Here is a 27,735-nt window from a genome sequence, read left to right as displayed (position 1 = left end):
TACACTCCCAAAATGAATATGTGTCTGGCTGGGTTCTGTATGTCAAAGAAGAAAGAGAGAGGAACCAAAGCTGACCCGGGATTCCACCTCAGTTTATTATGGAACTGGGTGAAGGATGAGAGACAGAGACTCGTAGTGTAATACCATCTGGGTCTGTTTAGGTGTGGGGAATTTGGGCAAGCAAACTTCTGTGGCCTCATGTCTGTCTGTATGTCTATCTGTCTCTGTCTGTCTCGGTCTACGGACGCTAGCGGTTCCTGTGGTGGACTTCATGACCCTAGTTGAAAGGTAGTCATTTATACTGACAAAAATATAAATTTAACATGGGCCAATTGAAATACATGAATTAGGCCCTGATCTATAGATTTCACATGACTGGGCAAGTGGCGCAGCCATGGGGCCTGGGAGGGCATAGGCCCACCCACTGGAGAGCCAGGCACAGCCAATCAGAAGGAGTGATTCTCCGCAAAAGGGCTTTATTGCAAACAGAAATAATCATTAGTTTCATCAGCTGTCCGTGTGGCTGGTCTCAGACGAACCTATTGGTGAAGAGCCAGATGTGGAGGTCCTGGGCTGGCGTGGTTAGACGTGGTTGTTGTGAGGCCGGTTGGACGTATTGGCAAATTCTCTAAAATGATAATGGGGATGGCTTACGGTAGACAAATAAATATTAAATTATCTGACAACAGCTCTAATGGACATTCCTGCAGTCAGCATGCCAATTGCATGCTCCCTCAAAACTTGAGACATCTGTGGCATTGTGTTGTGTGACAAAACTGCACATTTTAGAGTGGCCTTTAATTGTCACCAGCACAAGGTGCACCTGTGAAATGATCATTGTGTTTAAAAAGATTCTTGATATGCCACACCTGTCAGGTGGATGGATTATCTTGGTTGTCACGCCCTGGTCTTAGTATTTTGTGTTTTCTTTATTATTTTGGTCAGGCCAGGGTGTGACATGGGTTTATTTATGTGGTGTGTTTTGTCTTGGGTTTTTTGTAGGTATTGGGATTGTGAATTAGTAGGGTTATCTAGAAAAGTCTATGGTTGCCTGAAGTGGTTCTCAATCAGAGGCAGGTGTTTATCGTTGTCTCTAATTGGGAACCATTTTTAGGCAGCCATATTCTTTGAGTGTTTCGTGGGTGATCTTTCCTGTCTCTGTGTTACTGTGTTAGTTTGCGCCAGTATAGGCTGTTTCGGTTTTCGTGTTACGTTTTTGTATTGTTCGTGTTTATTCGTTATTAAACATGTATGAAAATTACCACGCTGCATTTTGGTCCGATCCTTGCTACACCTCTTCGTCAGAGGAGGAGATAGAAGAAAACCGTGACATTGGTAAAGGAGAATTGTTCACTAACAGGGATGTAAACACATTTCTGCACAACATTTTTGAGAAATAATATTTTTTGTGCATATCGAATATTTCTGGGATCTTTCATTTAATCTATTGAAAGATAGGTCCAACACCTTTGTTGTTTTTGTGTAGTATATTTACATGTTTTATTAATCAGTCACCCATTCAAGCAGGGCCCACCAGTTACCCACATGGGTCCCTGCTTGTCAAATATCTCATTCTTTCCTCTTGGGCCACCCACAGGCCATGGACAAGGGGTTTCAGCCCCTGCATTAATCCGGCACTACTCCTCCCTGTCTGTCCCCTCATCTCTTTCCTCTCCTCCCTGTTGGAAATCCCACTCATCGCTCCATGTCCTTTCCAACCACTCTGCTAAAAACCGCCCCACGCCCACAGAAAGCAAAAACAAGCTCTTTAAATTCCCTCCATTCATTAAAATCACAATTTAACCAAAACCCATCTATTTTTTTGTGACTACCTGAACCTACAATTTGGTTTTACATTTACATTACATTTAAGTCATTTAGCAGACGCTCTTATCCAGAGCGACTTACAAATTGGTGCATTCACCTTATGACATCCAGTGGAACAGTCACTTTACAATAGTGCATCTAAATCTTAAAGGGGGGGTGAGAAGGATTACTTATCCTATCCTAGGTATTACTTAAAGAGGTGGGGTTTCAGATGTCTCCGGAAGGTGGTGATTGACTCCGCTGTCCTGGCGTCGTGAGGGAGTTTGTTCCACCATTGGGGGGCCAGAGCAGCGAACAGTTTAGACTGGGCTGAGCGGGAACTGTACTTCCTCAGTGGTAGGGAGGCGAGCAGGCCAGAGGTGGATGAACGCAGTGCCCTTGTTTGGGTGTAGGGCCTGATCAGAGCCTGGAGGTACTGAGGTGCCGTTCCCCTCACAGCTCCGTAGGCAAGCACCATGGTCTTGTAGCGGATGCGAGCTTCAACTGGAAGCCAGTGGAGAGAGCGGAGGAGCGGGGTGACGTGAGAGAACTTGGGAAGGTTGAACACCAGACGGGCTGCGGCGTTCTGGATGAGTTGTAGGGGTTTAATGGCACAGGCAGGGAGCCCAGCCAACAGCGAGTTGCAGTAATCCAGACGGGAGACGACAAGTGCCTGGATTAGGACCTGCGCCGCTTCCTGTGTGAGGCAGGGTCGTACTCTGCGGATGTTGTAGAGCATGAACCTACAGGAACGGGCAACCGCCTTGATGTTAGTTGAGAACGACAGGGTGTTGTCCAGGATCACGCCAAGGTTCTTAGCGCTCTGGGAGGAGGACACAATGGAGTTCTCAACCGTGATGGCGAGATCATGGAACGGGCAGTCCTTCCCTGGGAGGAAGAGCAGCTCCGTCTTGCCGAGGTTCAGCTTGAGGTGGTGATCCGTCATCCACACTGATATGTCTGCCAGAGATGCGATTCGCCACCTGGTCATCAGAAGGGGGAAAGGAGATGATTAATTGTGTGTCGTCTGCATAGCAACGATAGGAGAGACCATGTGAGGTTATGACAGAGCCAAGTGACTTGGTGTATAGCGAGAATAGGAGAGGGCCTAGAACAGAGCCCTAGGGGACACCAGTGGTGAGAGCGCGTGGTGAGGAGACAGATTCTCGCCACGCCACCTGGTAGGAGCGACCTGTCAGGTAGGACGCAATCCAAGCGTGGGCCGCGCCGGAGATGCTCAACTCGGAGAGGGTGGAGAGGAGGATCTAATGGTTCACAGTATCGAAGGCAGCCGATAGGTCTAGAAGGATGAGAGCAGAGGAGAGAGAGTTAGCTTTAGCGGTGCGGAGCGCCTCCGTGATACAGAGAAGAGCAGTCTCAGTTGAATGACTAGTCTTGAAACCTGACTGATTTGGATCAAGAAGGTCATTCTGAGAGAGATAGCGGGAGAGCTGGCCAAGGACGGCACGTTCAAGAGTTTTGGAGAGAAAAGTAAGAAGGGATACTGGTCTGTAGTTGTTGACATCGGAGGGATCGAGTGTAGGTTTTTTCAGAAGGGGTGCAACTCTCGCTCTCTTGAAGACGGAAGGGACGTAGCCAGCGGTCATGGATGAGTTGATGAGCGAGGTGAGGTAAGGGAGAAGGTCTCCGGAAATGGTCTGGAGAAGAGAGGAGGGGATAGGGTCAAGCGGGCAGGTTGTTGGGCGGCCGGCCGTCACAAGACGTGAGATTTCATCTGGAGAGAGAGGGGAGAAAGAGGTCAGAGCACAGGGTAGGGCAGTGTGAGCAGAAACAGCGGTGTCGTTTGACTTAGCAAACGAGGATCGGATGTCGTCGACCTTCTTTTCAAAATGGTTGACGAAGTCATCTGCAGAGAGGGAGGAGGGGGGGAGAGGAGGATTCAGGAGGGAGGAGAAGGTGGCAAAGAGCTTCCTAGAGTTAGAGGCAAAAGCTTGGAATTTAGAGTGGTAGAAAGTGGCTTTAGCAGCAGAGACAGAAGAGGAAAATGTAGAGAGGAGGGAGCGAAAGGATGTCAGGTCCGCAGGGAGGCGAGTTTTCCTCCATTTCCGCTCGGCTGCCCGGAGCCCTGTTCTGTGAGCTCGCAATGAGTCGTCGAGCCACGGAGCGGAGCGGGAGGGGAGGACCGATGAAACCAAACCATTTGATTTGAAAGAAAAGTAAACATGAAAGGGTGAATGTAAGAAGTGCACACCATTTCAGATAGGCTATATGTCATATTAAATAGCATATAAACACTCTAAATAGGTCAGGAGCCAGACAGGGAGCCTACGAAGGAAATACAATTAATTATTTAGGCTACATTATTTCAATTATTTCAAGGCTATAGCCTACAAATAAATATATTGTGAAGCATTTGTGAGTGTGACACAATAGGCTGGTAGGGACATAAAACACTTTTAAACACCATTTCATTGTATTAAATCACTATAGTCTATACATTGCGCATATAGGATGTGGCTTACTTAGATGTAAATAAAAATTAATCAAAAAATGCCTTATTAGGCTCAGTCTACAGCGCCTTTGAATTCATTTTTAGAAACAGGAGTTTGGCCTATGTCTGTGGCTTCAGGGTCATGCAATGGTGCTTGGAGAGCAGGCCAGCAGCAAATAATATCCTCTCCGCACTTGCAGAGCCACTGAGGATACTAAACACCAACTTTCTCTCCTCCCTGTCTCCACCCACTCTCTCCTCTCTCTCCTTCCACTCTCTCTCCTCCCTGTCTCTCCTCCCTCTCTCTCCTACCTGTCTCTCCTCCCTCTCTCTCCTACCTGTCACCTCTCCGTCTTTCTCATCGGTCTCTCACCCATGACTGTCCTCCCTCTCCTTCTTCCCCCTTTCTCCTCCCTCTCTCTCCTCTCTTTCTCTTCTCCCTCTCTTTCCTCCATGTCTGTCATCTCTCTCTCTCCTCCCTCTCTCTCTCTCTCTCTCTCTCTCTCTCTCTCTCTCTCTCTCTCTCTCTCTCTCTCTCCACTCCCTCTCTCTCTCCTCCCCCTCTCTCCACACCCTCTCTCATCTCTCATTCCTCTCTCTCCTCCCTGTCTCTCCTCCCACTCTCTCCTCTCGCTCCTCCCTGTCTCTCCTCCCTCTTTCTCATCCGTCTCTCTCATCCATGTCTCTCCTCCCTCTCCTTCTTCCCTCCTCCTCCCTCTCTCTTCTCCCTCTCTTTCCTCCATGTCTGTCATCCCTCTCTCCCCTTCCTCTCTCTCTCTCCTCCCTCTCTCTCCTTCCTCTCTCTTCCCTGTCTTTTCTCCCTCTCACTCCTTCCTGTCTCACTCCTCATCTCTCCCCTTGTCTCTCTCCCAATCTTCCCACTCCAGCCTTTGTTAATCTTTCTCCACACTCCAGTCAAATTGGACATGCTCTGCTCCTCTCTGGATACTCGTCTCTCTCCTCCCACTCTCTCCTCTCACTCCCCCGTCTCTCCTCCCTGTCTCTTCCCCCTCTCTCCTCCCTCTCTCATCCCACTCTCTCAACCCTCTCTCTCCTCCCTGTCTCGATAACCGTTGTAAGTCTTTTTGGGTAAGTCTCTAAGAGGTTTGAACACCTGGATCACACAATATTTGCTCATTATTTTTTTTTAAATTTTTCAAGCTCTGTCAAGTTGATTGTTGATCCATTGCTAGACAGCCATTTTCAAGTTTTGTCATGGATTTTCAACCGATTTAAGTTCAAACATAACGCTTTGTGTCCAGGACAAAAAGTTAAATTATTTGCCACTTTTTTGCAATAAGTGCAACAAAAAAAAAGAATTTAACTTTTTGTCCTGGACACAAAGCGTTATGTTGCAAAGAGGAGGCATGTTTTGGAATAAAAGTAAGAAATAAATACAGAGAAATTATCTGATCAAATACGATTTTTTAATAGTAGAATTGGTATGTATATATAACAAATATATAAAAAAAGAGGTGGCCTACAGCCCCAACTCCACATCACAATACCCCAAACCCAACATGTCTCCGTCCAGCTCTCTCCTGGCTTTTACACAAAAACAGCTTTTAGTACCAAACATCCTCCACTGTCTTGCATCCTGTTGGATATATATTAAATACTTTTTGTACGCTGGCAAATGACTGGATGTAAGTTTAAAGTGACACATATCCCCAACTCTACTCACATCTACTCATATGGATCTGTTTTAACACCTGTCACTATATACTGTATAACACAATATGTGACCTATATACTGTAATCATAACACAATATGTGACCTATATACTGTAATCATAACACAATATGTGACCTATATACTGTAATCATAACACAATATGTGACCTATATTCTGTAATCATAACACAATATGTGACCTATATACTGTAATCATAACACAATATGTGACCTATGTACTGTAATCATAACACAATATGTGACCTATATACTGTAATCATAACACAATATGTGATCTATATACCGTAATCATAACACAATATGTGACCTATATACCGTAATCATAACACAATATGTGACCTATATACCGTAATCATAACACAATATGTGACCTATATACCGTAATCATAACACAATATGTGACCTATATACTGTAATCATAACACAATATGTGACCTATATACTGTAATCATAACACAATATGTGACCTATATACTGTAATCATAACACAATATGTGACCTATATACTGTAATCATAACACAATATGTGACCTATATACTGTAATCATAACACAATATGTGATCTATATACTGTAATCATAACACAATATGTGATCTATATACTGTAATCATAACAAAATATGTGACCTATATACTGTAATCATAACACAATATGTGACCTATATACTGTAATCATAACACAATATGTGACATATATACTGTAATCATAACACAATATGTGATCTATATACTGTAATCATAACACAATATGTGACATATATACTGTAATCATAACACAATATGTGATCTATATACTGTAATCATAAAACAATATGTGACCTATATACTGTAATCATACAATATACTTTTCCTATATACTGTAATCATACCAACACCTGTCCCTTTAAACTGTAATCATACCAACACCTGTCCCTATAAACTGTAATCATACAACATACTTTCCCTATATACTGTAGTCATACAACATACTTTCCCTATATACTGTAGTCATACCATTACCTGTCCCTGTATCCTGTCTGCAATCATAAATCTACCTGTCCCTATATACTGTAATCATACCAACACCTGTCCCTTTAAACTGTAATCATACCAACACCTGTCCCTATAAACTGTAATCATACAACATACTTTCCCTATATACTGTAGTCATACAACATACTTTCCCTATATACTGTAGTCATACCATTACCTGTCCCTGTATCCTGTCTGCAATCATAAATCTACCTGTCCCTATATACTGTAATCATACCAACACCTGTCCCTTTAAACTGTAATCATACCAACACCTGTCCCTATAAACTGTAATCATACAACATACTTTCCCTATATACTGTAGTCATACAACATACTTTCCCTATATACTGTAGTCATACCATTACCTGTCCCTGTATCCTGTCTGCAATCATAAATCTACCTGTCCCTATATACTGTAATAATACCACCACCTGTCCCTATATACTGTAATCATAACTCTACCTATCCCTATATACTGTAATAATACCACCACCACATATCCCTATATACTGTAATCATACCAAAACCTGACCCTATATACTGTAATCATACCAACAACTGTCCCTATATACTGTAATAATACCAACACCTGTCCATGTATACTGTAATCATACCAACACCTGTCCCTATATACTGTAATAATACCAACACCTGTCCATGTATACTGTAATCATACCAACACCTGTCCATGTATACTGTAATAATACCAACACCTGTCCCTATATACTGTAATCATACCAACAACTGTCCCTATATACTGTAATAATACCAACACCTGTCCATGTATACTGTAATCATACCAACACCTGTCTCTGTATACTCTCTGTAATCATACCTCTACCTGTCCCTATAATCTGTAATAATACCACCAACTGTCCCTATATACTGTAATAATACCACTAACTGTCCCTATATACTGTAATAATACCACTAACTGTCCCTATGTACTGTAATCATACCAACACCTGTCCATGTATACTGTAATCATACCAACACCTGCCCATGTATACTGTAATCATACCAACACCTGTCTCTGTATACTCTCTGTAATCATACCGACACCTGTCCCTATATACTGTAATAACGCAACTAACTGTCCCTAAAATACTGTAATCATACCTCTACCTGTCCCTATATACTGTAATAATACCACTAACTGTCCCTATATACTGTAATAATACCACTAACTGTCCCTATATACTGTAATCATACCCTAACCTGTCCCTATACATTGTAACCATACCACCACCACCACCTATCCCTATATACTATAATCATAACACTACCTGTCCAGATATACTGTAATCATAACACTACCTGTCCATACATACTGTAATCATAACACTACCTGTCCATATATACTGTAATCGTAACAGTACCTGTCCATATATATTGTAATCATAAAACTACCCGTCCATATACTGTAATCATAACACAAGCCTGGTACGGCAACTGCTCCGCCCTCAACCGTAAGGCTCTCCAGAGGGTAGTAAGGACTGCACAACGCATCACCGGGGGCAAACTACCTGCCCTCCAGGACACCTACACCACCCGTTGTTACAGGAAGGCCATAAAGATCATCAAGGACATCAACCACCCGAACCACTGCCTGTTCACCCCGCTATCATCCAGAAGGCGAGGTCAGTACAGGTGCATCAAAGCTGGGACCGAGAGACTGAAAAACAGCTTCTATCTCAAGGCCATCAGACTGTTAAACAGCCACCACTAACACTGAGTGGCTGCTGCCAACACACTGTCATTGAAACTGACCCAACTCCAGCCATTTTAATAATGGGAATTGATGGGAAATGATGTAAATATATCACTAGCCACTTTAAACAATGCTACCTTATATAATGTTACTTACCCTACATTATTCATCTCATATGCATATGTATATACTGTACTCTACATCATCGACTGCATCCTTATGTAACACATGTATCACTAGCCACTTTAACTATGCCACTTTGTTTACTTTGTCTACACACTCATCTCATATGTATATACTGTACTCGATACCATCTACTGTATGCTGCTCTGTACCATCACTCATTCATATATCCTTATGTACATGTTCCTTATCCCCTTACACTGTGTATAAGACAGTAGTTTTGGAATTGTTAGTTAGATTACTTGTTGGTTATCACTGCATTGTCGGAACTAGAAGCACAAGCATTTCGCTACACTCGCATTAACATCTGCTAACCATGTGTATGTGACAAATAAAATTTGATTTGATTTGATTTGATTTCAACCCGTCCCTATATACTGTAATCATACCAACACCTGTACCTATTTGCTGTACTTATACCCCTACCTGTCCCTATCTGATGTAATCATACCTTAACCTTACAATCATATATTGTACTCATACCACCGCCACCTATCCCTATATACTGTAATCATAATATTACCAGTCCATATATACTGTAATCGTACCAGAACCTGTCCATAGATACTGTAATTCAACCACAACCTGTCAATATATATTGTAATTGTACCACCACCTGGGTCTATTTACTGTAATCATACCACCACCTTTTACTGTAATCATAATACTACCCGTCTATATACTGTAATCATAACACTACCCGTCCCTATATACAGTAATCATACCAACACCTGCCCCTATATACTGTAATTATACCAACACATGTCCCTATATACAGTAATCATACCAACACCTGTCCCTATACACTGTTATAATACCACTACCCATCCTTATATACAGTAATCATACCAACACCTGTCTCTATACACTGTATTCATACCACTACCCGTCCCTATATACGGTAATCATACCAACATCTATCCCTATATACTGTAATCATACAACTACCCGTCCCGATATACAGTAATCATACCAACACCTGTCCCTATATACTGTTAACACACCAAAACCTGTCCCTATATACTGTAATAATACCAACACCTGTCCATGTATACTGTAATCATACCAACACCGGTCCATGTATACTATAATAATACCAACACCTGTCCCTATATACTGTAATCATACCAACAACTGTCCCTATATACTGTAATAATACCAACACCTGTCCATGTATACTGTAATCATACCAACACCGGTCCATGTATACTATAATAATACCAACACCTGTCCCTATAATCTGTAATAATACCACCAACTGTCCCTATATACTGTAATAATACCACTAACTGTCCCTATATACTGTAATAATACCACTAACTGTCCCTATGTACTGTAATCATACCAACACCTGTCCATGTATACTGTAATCATACCAACACCTGCCCATGTATACTGTAATCATACCAACACCTGTCTCTGTATACTCTCTGTAATCATACCGACACCTGTCCCTATATACTGTAATAACGCAACTAACTGTCCCTAAAATACTGTAATCATACCTCTACCTGTCCCTATATACTGTAATAATACCACTAACTGTCCCTATATACTGTAATAATACCACTAACTGTCCCTATATACTGTAATCATACCCTAACCTGTCCCTATACATTGTAACCATACCACCACCACCACCTATCCCTATATACTATAATCACTACCTGTCCAGATATACTGTAATCATAACACTACCTGTCCATATATACTGTAATCATAACACTACCTGTCCATATATACTGTAATCATAACACTACCTGTCCATATATATTGTAATCATAAAACTACCCGTCCATATACTGTAATCATAACACAACCCATCCCTATATACTGTAATCATACCAACACCTGTACCTATTTGCTGTACTTATACCCCTACCTGTCCCTATCTGATGTAATCATACCTTAACCTTACAATCATATATTGTACTCATACCACCGCCACCTATACCTATATACTGTAATCATAATATTACCAATCCATATATACTGTAATCGTACCAGAACCTGTCCATATATACTGTAATTCAACCACAACCTGTCAATATATATTGTAATTGTACCACCACCTGGGTCTATTTACTGTAATCATACCACCACCTTTTACTGTAATCATAATACTACCCGTCCATATACTGTAATCATAACACTACCCGTCCCTATATACAGTAATCATACCAACACCTGCCCCTATATACTGTAATTATACCAACACATGTCCCTATATACAGTAATCATACCAACACCTGTCCCTATACACTGTTATAATACCACTACCCATCCTTATATACAGTAATCATACCAACACCTGTCTCTATACACTGTATTCATACCACTACCCGTCCCTATATACGGTAATCATACCAACATCTATCCCTATATACTGTAATCATACAACTACCCGTCCCGATATACAGTAATCATACCAACACCTGTCCCTATATACTGTTAACACACCAAAACCTGTCCCTATACACAGTATTCATACCACTACCCGTCCCTATATACAGTAATCATACCAACACCTGTCCCTATACACTGCAATAATACCACTACCCGTCCCTATATGCAGTAATCATACCAACACCTGTCCCTATATACTGTAAATATACCAACACCTGCCCCTATATACTGTAATTATACCAACACCTGTCCCTATACACTGTAATAATACCACTACCCGTCCCTATATACAGTAATCATACCAACACCTGTCCCTATATACTGTAATCATGCCACTACCTGTCCCTATACACTGTAATAATACCACTACACGTCCCGATATACAGTAATCATACCAACACCTGTCCCTATATACTGTAAATATACCAACACCTGCCCCTATATACTGTAATTATACCAACACCTGTCCCTATATACTGTAAATATACCAAAACCTGTCCCTATACACTGCAATAATACCACTACCCATCCCTATATACAGTAATCATACCAACACCTGTCCCTATATACTGTAATTATACCAACACCTGTCCCTATATACTGTAATCATACCAACACCTGTCCCTATACACTGTATTCATACCACTACCCGTCCCTATATACAGTAATCATACCAACACCTGTCCCTATACACTGTAATAATACCACTACCTGTCCATATATACTGTAATCATACCACTACCCGGCCCTATATACAATAATCATACCAACACCTGCACCTATATACTGTAATTATACCAACATCTGTCCCTATACACTGTAATAATACCACTACTGTCCCTATATACTGTAATCATACCACTACCTGTCCCTATATACTGTAATCATACCACTACCCAGCCCTATATACAATAATCATACCAACATCTGTCCCTATACACTGTAATAATACCACTACCCCGTCCCTATATACTGTAATCATACAAACACCTGCCCCTATATACTGTAAATATACCAACACCTGCCCCTATATACTGTAATTAAACCAACACCTGTCCCTATACACTGTAATGATATCACTACCTGTCCCTATATACAGTAATCATACCAACACCTGTTCATATATACTGTAATCTTACTGTCACCTGAACATATATACTTTAATAAAACCACTACCCGTCTGTATATACAGTAATCATACCAAAACATGTTCATATATACTGTAATTATACCAACACCTGTACATATATACTGTAATTATACCAACACCTGTCCCTATATACTGTAATCATACCAAAACATGTCCCTATACACTTTATTCATACCACTACCCGTCCCTATATACGGTAATCATACCAACACATGTCCCTATATACTGTAATCATACCACTACCCGTCCCTATACACTGTAATAATACCAATACCCGTCCCTATATACTGTAATAATACCACTACACGTCCCGATATACAGTAATCATACCAACACCTGTCCCTATATACTGTAAATATACCAACACCTGCCCCTATATACTGTAATTATAACAACACCTGTCCCTATACACTGTAATATTACCACTACCCGTCCCTATATACAGTAAGCATACCAACACCTGCCCCTATATACTGTAATTATACCAACACCTGTCCCTATATACTGTAATTATACCAACACCTGTCCCTATACACTGTAATAATACCACTACCAGTCCCTATATACAGTAAGCATACCAACACCTGCCCCTATATACTGTAATTCTACCAACACCTGTCCCTATATACTGTAATCACACCAAAACCTGTCCCTATACACAGTATTCATACCACTACCCGTCCCTATATACAGTAATCATACCAACACCTGTCCCTATACACTGCAATAATACCACTACCCGTCCCTATATACAGTAATCATACCAACACCTGCCCCTATATACTGTAATTATACCAACACCTGTCCCTATATACTGTAATCATACCAACACCTGTCCCTATACACTGTATTCATACCACTACCCGTCCCAAATATACAGTAATCATACCAACACCTGTCCCTATACACTGTAATAATACCACTACCTGTCCATATATACTGTAATCATACCACTACCCGGCCCTATATACAATAATCATACCACCACCTGTTCATATATACTGTAATTATACCAACACCTGTACAGATATACTGTAATTGTACCAACACCAGTACATACATACTGTAATCATAACCCTACCCGTCCCTATATACAGTAATCATACCACTACCCGTCCCTATATACTGTAATCAAACCACTACCTGTCCCTATACACTGTAATCATATCACCACCTGTTTCTGTATATTGTAATCATACCACTCCTGTCCCTATATTCTGTAATCATACCACCACCTGTCTCTGTATATTGTAATCATGCCTTTACCTAATCTAATAATAATATTAATAATCATGCCATTATCTGTACCTATATACTGTAATCATACCACCACCTGTCTCTCATATTGTAATCATGCCATTACCTGTACCTATATACTGTAATCATTAGCCATTACCTGTCCCTATATACTGTAATCATACCACTACCCGTCCCTATACACTGTAATTATACCATTACCCGACCCTATATACAGCAATAATACCACTACATGTCCCGATAACACAGTAATCATAACAACACCTGTCCATATACTGTAAATATACCAACACCTGCCCCTATATACTGTAATTATACCAACACCATGTCCCTATACACTTAATATTACCACTACCCGATCCCTATATACAGTAAGCATACCAACACCTGCCCCTATATACTGTAATTATACCAACACCTGTCCCTATATACTGTAATTATACCAACACCTGTCCATATACACTGTAAACTACCCATCCCTATATACAGTAAGGATAACAACACCTTAGCCCCTATATACTTAGTAATTCTACCAACACCTGTCCCTATATAACTGTAATCACACCAAAACCTTAGTCCATAACACAGTATTCATACCACTACCCGTCCCTATATACAGTAATCATAACAACACCTTAGTCCCTATACACTGCAATAATTAGACCATTAGACCCGTCCCTATATACAGTAATCATACCAACACCTGCCCCTAGATACTGTAATTATACCATAACAACATGTCCCTATATACTGTAATCATACCAACACCTGTCCCTATACACTGTATTCATACCACTACCCGTCCCTATATACAGTAATCATACCAACACCTGTCCCTATACACTGTAATAATACCACTACCTGTCCATATATACTGTAATCATACCACTACCCGGCCCTATATACAATAATCATACCAACACCTGCACCTATATACTGTAATTATACCAACATCTGTCCCTATACACTGTAATAATACCACTACCCGGCCCTATATACAATAATCATACCACCACCTGTTCATATATACTGTAATTATACCAACACCTGTACAGATATACTGTAATTGTACCAACACCAGTACATACATACTGTAATCATAACCCTACCCGTCCCTATATACAGTAATCATACCACTACCCGTCCCTATATACTGTAATCATACCACTACCTGTCCCTATACACTGTAATCATATCACCACCTGTTTCTGTATATTGTAATCATACCACTCCTGTCCCTATATTCTGTAATCATACCACCACCTGTCTCTGTATATTGTAATCATGCCTTTACCTGTCTCTGTATATTGTAATCATGCCATTATCTGTACCTATATACTGTAATCATACCACCACCTGTCTCTCTATATTGTAATCATGCCATTACCTGTACCTATATACTGTAATCATGCCATTACCTGTACCCATATACTGTAATCATACCACTACCTGTCCCTATACACTGTAATTATGCCACCACCTGTCTCTGTATATTGTAATCATGCCATTACCTGTACCTATATACTGTAATCATACCACCACCTGTCTCTGTATATTGTAATCATGCCATTACCTGTACCTATATACTAATATCATACCTGTCACACCCTGACCGTAGTTTGCTTTGTATGTTTCTATGTTTTGGTTGGTCAGGGTGTGAGCTGAGTGGACATTCTATGTTACATGTCTAGTTTGTCTAGTTCTATGTTTGGCCTGATATGGTTCTCAATCAGAGGCAGGTGTTCGTCATTGTCTCTGATTGGGAACCATATTTAGGTAGCCTGTTTGGTGTTGGGTTTTGTGGGTGATTGTCCTTGTTACCGTCTCTGTGTTACTTTGCACCAGTATTAGGCTGTTTCGGTTTTCGTTTATTGTTTTTGTATTTGATTCGTGTTTACTTTGTTTCATTAAACATGGATCGCAATAGCCATGCCGCATTTTGGTCTGACTCTCCTTCACATACAGAAAACCGTTACAAAACCACTCCTTTCCCTATATACTGCAATCATACCACCATTGACTGCTGCTTTTCAATATACTGTAGCTGAACCATAGTACTTTTCTGTACCGTATTTATCTATCTATTTCACAAGTCTATCTAGGCTCCGCAAGATGCTGGTGTGGCATGTAATGGTTGAGGGAAAAGCCAGTGTTTCCTGGGGAGGGTATGATTTCAATTCCAGTGTGTTTTGGAAAGCACTATATTTATGATATTCAATATATAGTGTACATCGCAGCTCAGGAAAGTAGTGCATTCAAAATGCTCTCACATTCACAATCACAAGCAACCATCAGAGTTTTACTGATTTTTCTCCTCCACACATGTGCTAGTTTCTACATGACCTGCATTCTGAGGTTATCCACTCCACTCCCCCACCCCCACATACACACACATCCACCCCTCCAACATCAGAGTTTGTTGAAAGGGATTTTCTCACTCTCTCTCCTCTCTTTCCCCCTCCCTCTCATTCATAGAACTGTGTTAATAGTGCTCTTCTCTAATATCTTTGCATGCATTTTCTACTCCTTCACAGCAGCGGTACCTGATATGGTCCTTCTGTAGCTCAGTTGGTAGAGCATGGCGCTTGTAACGCCAGGGTAGTGGGTTCGATTCCCGGGACCACCCATACGTAGAATGTATGCACACATGACTGTAAGTCGCTTTGGATAAAAGCGTCTGCTAAATGGCATATTATTATGTCTGTTTGATGTAGAGGGGAATGAGCGGAGGGGGAGGGGCACGCATTAAAACAAGAACAGAGGCCCAGGGAGATGGATGGGGAAGCGAGGATGGAGATGGGTGGATGGAGGGATGGAAGGGAGATATGGGATAGTGGAGTAGTAGTCCATAGAGACTAGCGCTTCGATCAATACCGATGCAAGATCTGCATTATTTAGACAGGGATTCTGTGTGTGTGTGTGTCTGAATCCCCTGACAGGTAAGATCTGATCTGATCGGCTTATGTGTATAGTCCATTCCATCCATGGGTGAGAGAGGAGTGATACAGCACACACAAACACACACAAACTTCATATAGTACCCTCCCTCGTCATCAAGCTCGAGAACCTGGGTCTCGAAACCACCCTGTGCAACTGGGTACTGGACTTCCTGACGGGCCGCCCCCAGGTGGTGAGGGTAGGCAACAACATCTCCTCCCCGCTGATCCTCAACACGGGGCCCCACAGTGCTTTCTGAGCCCTCTCCTGTACTCCCTGTTCACAACGACTGCGTGGCCACGCACGCAACTCAATCATCAAGTTTGCGGACGATGGTAGGCTTGATTACCAACAACGACAGACGGCCTGGGGAGGGGTGAGGGCCCTTGGAGTGTGGTGTCAGGAAAATAACCTCACACTCAACGTCAACAAAACTAAGGAGATGATTGTGGACTTCAGGAAACAGCAGAGGGAACACCCCCTATCCACATCGATGGAACAGTAGTGGAGAGGGTTTAGCTAGTTTTAAGTTCCTCGGCATACACATCACAGACGATCTGAATTGGTCCACTCACACTGACAGCGTCGTGAAGAAGACCGCAGCAGCGCCTATTCAACCTCAGGAGGCTGAAAAAATTCCTTGTCACCAAAAGCACTCATCAAACTTCTACAGATGCACAATCGAGAGTTCCTGGCGGGCTGTTCACCGCCTGGTCGGCCTGCTCCCCCTCAACCGTCTCATTCTCAGAACTGTGTTAATAGTGCATCACCGGGGGCAAACTACCTGCCCTCCAGGACACCTACACCACCCGTTGTTACAGAAAGGCCATAAAGATCATCAAGGACATCAACCACCCGAACCACTGCCTGTTCACCCCGCTATCATCAGAAGGCGAGGTCAGTACAGGTGCATCAAAGCTGGGACCGAGAGACTGAAAAACAGCTTCTATCTCAAGGCCATCAGACTGTTAAATAGCCACCACTAACATTGAGTGGCTGCTGCCAACACACTGTCATTGACACTGACCCAACTCCAGCCATTTTAATAATGGGAATTGATGGAAATGATGTAAATATATATATATATATATATATGTTTTAAACAATGCTACCTTATATAATGTTACTTACCCTACATTATTCATCTCATATGCATATGTATATACTGTACTCTACAACATCGACTGCATCCTTATGTAACACATGTATCACTAGCCACTTTAACTATGCCACTTTGTTTACTTTGTCTACACACTCATCTCATATGTATATACTGTACCATACCATCTACTGTATGCTGCTCTGTACCATCACTCATTCATAGATCCTGTACATGTTCCTTATCCCCTTACACTGTGATAAGACAGTAGTTTTTTTTTGGAATTGTTAGTTAGATTACTTGTTGGTTATCACTGCATTGTCGGAACTAGAAGCACAAGCATTTCCATTCCATTAACATCTGCTAACCATGTGTATGTGACAAATAAAATTTGATTTGATTTGATTTGATTTGATTTATATCTAAAGAGCAGGGTGGAAGGCCTTTGAAGGTAGCCTTAACATTCCTGCCCATACTTCATCTCTGACTGGTCTTCTCTGGGCCAAGAGGAATAACAATATCCAAGACCTGAGTGTATGTGTGTGTGTACATGTGTGTGTAGACGAAGCAGATGTTTGCATGGTTCAGCCAAATATCTCTGTGGAATTGTTAAGCTAAGCATTCCATGTGGGGGTGTCGAGGGATCAGTTCTGCTACAAAGTACAAGGTGTCTGGGTGGAGAGAGAGCGACGGAGAAAGATAGAGACAGAGAGAGAGAGAGATATAGTAGAGAGAGAAGAGAACTAGAGAGAGAAAGATCTTAAGTGATTAATATACACAATTTGTTATACTGCTGAGATATGCACTTCACAAACATCTGTCAGAAAATGATTGACTGATCGCCATTGCTAAAGCAAGTGAAATACATAAAAATAAAAAGTGAAATAAACAATACAAAAAATATCTGTAAACATTACACTCATAAAAGTTCCAAAATAATAAAGACATTTCAAATGTCATATTATGTGCAAATGGTTAAAGTAAAAAAGGGAAAATAAATAAACATAACTATGGGTTGTATTTAAAATGGTGTTTGTTCTTCACTGGTTGCCCTTTTCTTTTGGCAACAGGTCACAAATCTTGCTGCTGTGATAGCACACTGTGGTATTTAAAAATTTGGTTTGTTTTTAAATTTTTTGTGGGTCTGTGTAATCTGAAGGAAATATTTGTTTCTAATATGGTCATACATTTGGCAGGAGGTTAGTAAGTGCAGCTCAAGTTCACCTAATTATGTGGGCCATGTGCACATAGCCTGTCTTCTCTTGAGAGCCAGGTCTGCCTACGGCGGCCTTTCTCAATAGCAAGGCTATGCTCACTGGCTCTGCACATAGTCAAAGCTTTCCTTAATTTTGGTCAGTCACAGTGGTTAGGTATTCTGCCGCTGTGTACTCTCTGTTTAGGGCCAACTAGTGATCTAGTTTGCTCTGTTGTTTGTTCATTCTTTCCAATGTGTCAAGTAATTATATTTTTGTTTTCCCATGATTTGGTTGGGTTTAATTGTGTTGCTGTCCTGGGTCTCTGTGGGGTCTGTTCGTGTTTGCGAACAGAGCCCCAGGACCAGCTTGCTTAGGGAACTCTTCTCCAGGTTCATCTCTCTGTAGGTTGTTGATAATTAGCGGGAATTGGCCTAATTTGTTCTGCTTGCATTATTTGGTGTTTTACATTGTGCACTGGGGATATTTTTGCAGAATTCTGCATGGAGTGTCTCAGTTTGGTGTTTGTCCCATTTTGTGAATTCTTGGTTGGTGGGCAGACCCCAGGTCTCACAACCATAAAGAGTTTACACAGATCCTAATTGGTATGTCAAGTTCTATGTTCCCTTTGATGGCATAGCCTTGTCTCTCAGATCGTTCACAGCTTTGTGGAAGTTACCTGTGGCGCCCTCAGCAGGGCTCTGTTCAACTGTGTTCCAGAGCTCTCCAGTTCTCTTCCCTCTCATCCCTCTATTCTCCTCCACTTCTTCCATAGTAGAACCTTTCTGTGCTCCTGTTCAGATTAAGTGTCTGTTAAATGGACCGCCCACATGTCCCTTATTTACCTGATATACACCAGTCCAGTACACTGCCTTCAGTATGTTCTACGGGCTCCGAAGACATGGATGTCGATTATGGCAGCCTCCCGCACCTCTCTGATTCAGAGGGGTTGGGTTAAATGCGGAAGACACATTTCAGTTGAAGGCATGCAGTCTCCCCTTTCCCTTTCCTTTCTCTTGGCGCTGTACTGCAGGATGTAGCATTAAAGAAGTGATGTGCTATGCCACATTACAGACACACACGACTGGTGTTCTTGAGATCCTGAGCCTCCAGCTCCTCAACTATTGATGGGCTTGGGGCCGTCCTAACCTGTACAAGCCTCTCCTATCGTCATTCTTCTTCTTCCTCTCTTCTGCTCTCCTATCCTGGCCTCCTCCTCTCCCACCCCCTTCTCTCCTCTCCTAGCCTCACCTAGCCTCCTCTCCTACCGTCTCCTAGCCTACTCCTCTCTTCTCCTACCCCTCCTCTCCTACCATCTCCGAGCCTCCTCCTCTTCTCTCCAATCCCCCTCCTTCTCCTCTCCTAGCCTCCTCCTCTCCTCTCCTTACCCTCCTAGGCTCTTCATCCCTCTCTGCGCCAACCCAGCCTGCTCACACAGATAGGCACGCTAATAACACAACCAGTTAGCTGCACAATACACCAACAACACAGCAAGCTACATAACACTTCACAGCCCTGTATTTCTGCTGCAAACCATTAAGACTAAGACCACAGCACACATAGAATACAATGAGCTGCATTACACACTAACTTAACAAAGATTGAGAACACCACACATAAAAAGAAAAGCTTGTATATTCCAGTGCAACCGTCTACATTTTGTCTGAGTTGGTTAGGAGCCTGTTCCCATGCCAAGCAGTGTGTGTTTCTATTTTCCACTCACCTCTACTGGCCTAAGTATGCTCTGTTAATATTTCACTCTGTTTCCCACAGTCACAGTGTGGGGCCTGTTAAAATTATTAAATGGCTGACGTTTTACATGCCCGTAATCAATTGTGCTATTTTTTTTTTTGCAATGTTTGTAACTTGTTTTTTAACTTGTTTTGTACCTAATGTTGCTGTTACATACAAATGCATACAAAGCTCATCCAAACATAATTCTATCCTTCTGATTCTTCCTTACAAGCAAAAACTAAAGCAGGAAGTACCAGTGACTCGCTCAATACAGAAGTGGTCAGATGCGTGGATGCTACGATACAGGATTGTTTTGCTAGCACAGACTGGAATATGTTCCAGAATTCATCCATATAGGCATTGAGGAGTAAACCACCTCAGATATCGGCTTCATCAATAAGTGCATTGATGACATCATCCCCACAGTGACCATACGTACATATCCCAACCGGAAGCCACTGATTACGGGCAACATCCGCAAAGGCTAGAGCTGCCGCTTTCAAGGAGCGGGACACTAATGCGGACGCCTATAAGAAATTCCGCTCTGCCCTCAGATGAACCATCAAACAAGCAAAGCGTCAATACAGAATTAAGATTGAGTCCTACGACACCGGCTCTGATGCTCGTCGGATGTGGCAGGGCTTGAAAACTATTATGGACTACAAAGAACGCACAAGAGCACCAGCTATTCTGGATGACTGTGATAATGCTCTCGGTAGCCGATGTGAGCAAGACCTTTAAACAAGTCAACATTCACAAAGCTGCGGGGCCAGAACGGGTACTCAAAGCATGCGCGGACCAACTGGCAAGTGTCTTCACTCACATTTTCAACCTCTCGCTGACTGAGTCTGTAATACCTACATACAGTGGGGCAAAAAAAGTATTTAGTCAGCCACCAATTGTGCAAGTTCTCCCACTTCAAAAGATGAGAGAGGCCTGTAATTTTCATCATAGGTACACTTCAACTATGACAAACAAAATGAGAAAAAATAATCCAGAAGATCGCATTGTAGGATTTTTAATGAATTCATTTGCAAATGATGGCGGAAAATAAGTATTTGGTCAATAACAAAAGTTTATCTCAATACTTTGTTATATACCCTTTGTTGGCAATGACATAGGTCAAACGTTTTCTGTAAGACTTCACAAGGTTTTCACACACTGTTGCTGGTATTTTGGCCCATTCCTCCATGCAGATCTCCTCTAGAGCAGTGATGTTTTGGGGCTGTTGCTGGGCAACGCGGACTTTCAACTCCATCCAAAGATTTTCTATGGGGTTGAGATCTTAAATCACCCCTTAAAAAAGTGCTTGCTGGACCGTTTTTCGAGATTCTTTCGATTTTTTTGTCCATTACACATGGTGTAAGAACTGTATGAATATACTTTTGTCCAATTTTATTATCATCATTTTTTATTTTATTTTACATGCGCATAAGGAATATGTTTTGTCCCATTTGCAATATGATTTCATAGGAAGTCAAAAGTCAAAAATGTCAAAAATGTCAAAATTTTGTAAAAAACTTCACACACCCTTAATTAAAAAAGTGCTTTCTGGACCGTCTTTCGAAATTCTTTCGAAATGTGTGTCAATTACACATGTATAAGAACAGTATCAACATACTTTAGTCATATTTTATTATCATTATTTTTTATATATTTTTTTTAAACTTGTGCATAAGGCATATGATTTGTCCATTTACAATATGATTTCATAGGAAGTCAAAAGTCGAAAATGTGAACTTTAAAAAAAAAACGAATCACACTTGTAAAAAAGTGCTTTCTGGACCGTTTTTCGAAATTGTTTCGATTTTATGTCAATTAATCATGTGTAAGAACTGTATGAATATGATTTTGTAAAATTTTGTTATCATATTTTTTTTTTACTTGTGCATAAGGAATATGATTTGTCCATTTGCAATATGATTTCATAGGAAGTCAAAAGTCAAAGTCAAAAGTCACTTTTTGGGGGCCAAATGCCATAAGAAATTTGACATGCTCAAAAATCATCATGTCCATTTGGTGATGTTTTTTCACTGTTGAATCATATTGCAAGTGCACGTGCATTTGCAATATGGTTCAGTGGGCATTTACCATTAGAAATTTGACATGCTCAAAAATCCTGCAGAATGCAAAATTGACTGTCCTGATGAACACAGGATGGCCTGGCAGTGATAGTTGCTCCTTTCCATCGCTCGTTGTGTTGACTTCATCATGTCCATTTGGTGATGTTTTTTCACTGTTGAATCATATTGCAAGTGCACGTGCATTTGCAATATGTTTCAATGGGCATTTACCATAAGAAATTTGACATGCTCAAAAATCCTGCAGAAATGCAACATTGACTGGCCTGATGAACACAGGATGGCCGGGCATTGATAGTTGTGTTGATTTCATCATGTCCATTTGTTTATGTTTTCTCACTTTTGCAAAGTCACTGTGCATTTGCAATATGGTTCAATGGGCATGTGTGACAGGTTAAAGGACATATTCATAGCCTGTTATACATTGAAACGTATTAGTAAGTTCATAGTATGTGAGGATCTTAAAACATCTAAGGTTAAAAATATGCATTCAGTATTAGTTGATAGAGATTGATAACATTCATATAATTGTGTTAAAGTTCAAATCTGTCAAAGGGTACGAATTGTGAGAGTAATGTGTAAACGTTATATTGATTACTTTATTTTGTGGTGCCTAAAAGTGTTAATCTGTGATCTACGAAATGCTCTTAAGCTATGAGCCGGAGATCGATTGCTCTGGTCTCCACGCATATTCCTGGGGAAATTCGCGGTCTTTTCTCATTGAACTAAATGTTGACTTGAGAATACAACACCGTATCACTCTCGTGATTATTTCTCCCCTGTTTTCAGGTACTTTATTGATGATAAAAATAGTAATTTAAATGTTATAACTAGCGAACATGTCAAGAGTGTTTAAGGTGTGTTTTAGTAACGTCTTGAGGAAGTTAGAGTTAAGTTTGAAGAGAGTAATATTAGCCCTGCTCGGTTGAAGTGAAGGATAGCGTCGTACTGAGAGTAGCTGCCATTTTATGTCGATTGTGAATGAACATGCGTGTTGTTAATAAGATATTTTGCTGTGTTATTTGTATAATGGGTTTTCTGTTATGTAATGTGTTACTTTTGTGAAATGTTTGAACTAAATGTTGACTTGAGAATACAACACCGTATCACTCTCGTGATTATTTCTCCCCTGTTTTCAGGGGCGTAACATTTTTGGAGGCTCCGCTGAGATTGCTGCTCAGATGTCCAGTTTCCACACCCTGGTCGCTGAATTCCGAGCCAGCTAAATCTCCACATAACAACTCAGGCAGGCTGCAGTGAGGAAAGTGTTGCTGTTTGGGGGAGGTTGGAAGTTAGTGGTTAAGTACGTGTCAACTGATGCCATTGATCGACCATCAGAGACAGTAAGGACCATCTAATTCAGAGTCAACTCTTGCACAGTAAAAGTTCCTCCTGTTCTGTCAACATGACAAGCGCCTTGGAAGAACTACATGAAGAGGTAGTAGGAGAATTACACACCCTGACTAAAGACAAATTACTAGAGATATGTGATTTCCTTGAAATATCAGGCGAACAGAGAAGAGATGTTAAAGACAAATCCCGCATAGCATTAATGACTCGCATTATGATGTTCCTTGAGAGAGAGGAAGTCACAGAGTTAGAAGATGGCGGCATGTCGGAATTGTTGCTACTTAGAGACGAAATGACAGAGATGATCAGTGGCAGAGATAACAAAACAGGGCAAGTTGACCATGATATTGAACCAGCCGGAACACATCACAGAATAGAGGAACTGAGAACTGTAACCCCACAACAAGGGGCGGGAACTGAGCAGATTACTGCAGCCAAAGTCAGTAATTCTCTGCGTCAGCCCCAACACCATGCCAATCTTCAGGGGAGCGTGCCGCTCTCACCCAATGCACAGCCCAGCTCATACTGTCGCAAAGAGTTTAAAATTTCTGGTCAGATAGGTGAACCGGGCCAAAAAGAAAAACTGATTTTTTCCAGCCTTGCCCATCAGATTGAAAATGGACTTAACAGAGGATATCCTGAGGTAGAAATAGTAGACGCAGTAGTCAGGGCTATTTCTCCAGGCTCACAGCTACGCAGCTACTTGGAAGGTAAACCCCAGCTAACTCTTCCCACACTTAGATTTATCCTGCGTTCCCACTTTCAAGAGAAGAGTGCAACAGAGCTTTACAAACAGCTAGCTTCAGAAGCACAGCATAGCAAGGAGACCCCTCAAAGCTTCCTGATGCGCGTTTTAGATTTGAGGCAAAAAGTACTGTTTGCATCCCAGGAGTCAGAATCAGGGCTTAAGTATGACCCTGCTCTAGTCCAGAGCATGTGTTTACTACACACAGTCCTTACGGGTCTCCAGAGTGACAGTATCAGGATAGACATGCAGCCTCTCCTGCTAGAGAGCGAAACATCAGATGAGGTTTTGCTAGAGAAGTTTAACATTGCTTGTGCTAATGAGAGAGAAAGACGAAACAAAAAGCGGTTTAAAGCCCCACAGCCTGCTACAACTGTAAGTGTAGTCCAGTTAGAGGATATGCCATCTGCAAAGTGTCCTGTGAAGGAAGCCAAAGCTACGATACCCGCAGAACTGTTAACAGAGTTAGCTGACTTTAAGACAGGTGTAGCTTCTCTAAAAGGTCTCAGTGCAGAGATTGCTCAGATTAAGGAGACATTACAGCAGCCTATGTTTCAGTCACAGCCTTGTGCCTATGCCCCACCCCCAGTTAGGAGGCCAGATAGGGACCCCCAGCCACCTGTTTCCCAGCAGCAGTATTACAGCAACTACAGTCGGTCCCAAGCACTTGACCCTGCACAGCATCAATATGCACCTAACCGGTATACCAACCACTCTGCTCAAGCTCCAAGGAGGTGTTTTGTCTGCCAGCAGGCCAGAACAGATGCACGCTGCACACACTGCTTCCGATGTGGGAGTGGAGAACATTGTCAAGCGGGATGTAAAATCCGGGGAGCCAGACCATCAAGGGAGGCCCCTTTAAACGGAAACGGGTTACCGCTGAGGGACGAGTGTTAACCGTAGCTACCAAAAAGTCACAGAAATGTGCAAATTGTGCCAGAGAAGAGTCATTTGAGAACCTGAAACAATGTTCATCATGTAAAGAGACACTGTACTGTTCCAAAGTATGTCAAAACCAACATTGGACTAAACATAAGAAAAAATGCACTCACCTGAAAATTGACTCTACCAGTGAAAGGTTTTCCTGCACAGAGAAAAATGCCCACTACTTACTATCCCTAGCTCAAGGTTGCCACCCCCGTAAGGTCACCTCGCTAGTCGGCAGACAGTGCCTTATTGAGTGTCACCTGAATCGCCACCACCTCCAAGCTCTATGGGACACAGGATCTCAGGTATCGGTCATTGATGAACGATGGAAAGAGGAATCTCTCCCAAACGCAAGGCTGAGAGATGTTTCAGAAATCCTGGACTCACCTGATGATCTAAGGCTGACTGCAGCAAATGGGACTGAAATGCCGTACCTGGGATGGATTGAAACAACTTTTCGTCTAGCCTCTGAAATTGACCAAACAAAGGAACTGATCATCCCAGTGCTGGTAATGAAAGGCTGTCAACTATCTCATCCCATCATAGGTTTCAATGTTATCGAGCACATCCTGACAATGACCGAAAAGACTAAACGATACAGTACAGTAAAAACAGCTTTCCCAAGCCTCAAAAGAAACAAGGTGAGAGCTTTTATACAGGCTGTTAGCGCAGAACAGACAGATGAATACGCAGTGAAAACCAAGAAAGAGAAGGTTGCTGTACCAAAACACAGTAGCATTCAGATTGAGTGCCGTGTAGCTTCCCAGCCTTTCAAAGATGACATGACAATGCTTTTCCAGCCAGACCTGAACCCGCAGTGGCCAGATGACCTTGAGTTCTTTGACACACTAGTCAGAGTCAGTAAAGGTATTTTTCCAGTTATCCTGCTTGATGTCTCTAACCCTACTGACCACGACATTGCCCTGCTAGGACGCACAATAATCGGTACAGTACAAACCATTATGACTGTGTTACCTGCCCAAGTCTTTGAAAAAACTGTCACCTCAGCCACAGTGAATCACACCAGCGTTCGAACCCCATGTACTGCTACTGAACAGTGGGATCCACCAGTAGATTTAACTCACCTAACCGAAGAACAGAGAGAGGTTGTTAGGCAAATGCTTAGAGAAGAGTGTCACTCCTTCTCCAGATCAGACAATGACATTGGCTGCATTGAACGATTGAAAATGACTATTTCTCTAAAGGACTCTGAACCAGTAAAGCGCACATACATGTCAGTGCCCAGGCCACTGTATCAGGAGATGAAGGGTTACATTTATGACCTCATAGTCCAGGGCTGGGTTAGGAAGTCAAACTCTTCATATTCCTCACCTGTCGTGTGCGTTCGTAAGAAGGACGGGACCCTCCGGTTGTGTATAGATTACAGAGATCTGAACAGAAAGACACATCCCGACCGCCAGCCCATCCCTCGGGTCCAAGACATCATGGACAGTTTAGGTGGTAATTCCTGGTTCTCCCTCTTAGATCAGGGGAAAGCGTATCACCAGGGGTTCATCTCTGAAGAAAGCAGACCACTGACAGCATTTGTGACACCGTGGGGACTCTATGAGTGGATACGTATGCCATTCGGCCTCATGAACGCTCCTGCAGCTTTTCAGCGGTGTATGGAGGAGTGTTTGGAAGGGCTCCGGGATAACATCTGCATTCCTTATCTGGACGACACGCTAGTCTTCAGTAAAACATTCAACAGCCATGTGAATGATGTGCGAAAAGTTTTGCAGCGTCTCAGAGAGTATGGCATTAAACTCAAACCAAGTAAGTGTGATCTCTTTAAACCCCAGGTCCGTTATTTGGGCAGAATAGTGTCTGCAGAGGGCAGCCGAGTTGACCCAGCCGATTTTGAAGCAGTAAGAGCATTGAAAGAAATCAGACCAGGGACTGTGGGCCAGCTCAGAAAAATGCTTGGTTTACTCACGTACTACAGACAGTACATCAAAGACTTTTCTAGGAGTGCCAGCTGCCTGTATGACCTCC

At 42.0% G+C, this 27,735-nt stretch overlaps 1 protein-coding gene across 1 annotated transcript in view; it reads right to left on the bottom strand.

Moving 5' to 3' along the window:
- LOC124020489 (reelin-like) overlaps positions 1–19,676 on the bottom strand; it is a 266,814-nt gene extending 247,138 nt beyond the window's left edge. The window contains exon 1 of the mRNA XM_046335735.1: positions 19,583–19,676. Coding sequence (XP_046191691.1) covers positions 19,583–19,676 — 94 coding nt within the window. The remainder of the gene's footprint in view (positions 1–19,582) is intronic.
- Positions 19,677–27,735: the final 8,059 nt, after the last annotated feature.

Source organism: Oncorhynchus gorbuscha, unplaced genomic scaffold (assembly GCF_021184085.1).
Source record: "Oncorhynchus gorbuscha isolate QuinsamMale2020 ecotype Even-year unplaced genomic scaffold, OgorEven_v1.0 Un_scaffold_835, whole genome shotgun sequence".
NCBI classification, from domain to species: Eukaryota; Metazoa; Chordata; class Actinopteri; order Salmoniformes; family Salmonidae; genus Oncorhynchus; species Oncorhynchus gorbuscha.
The sequence above is the reverse complement of the archived record's forward strand: the minus strand, read 5'-3'. Positions and strand labels throughout refer to the sequence as shown.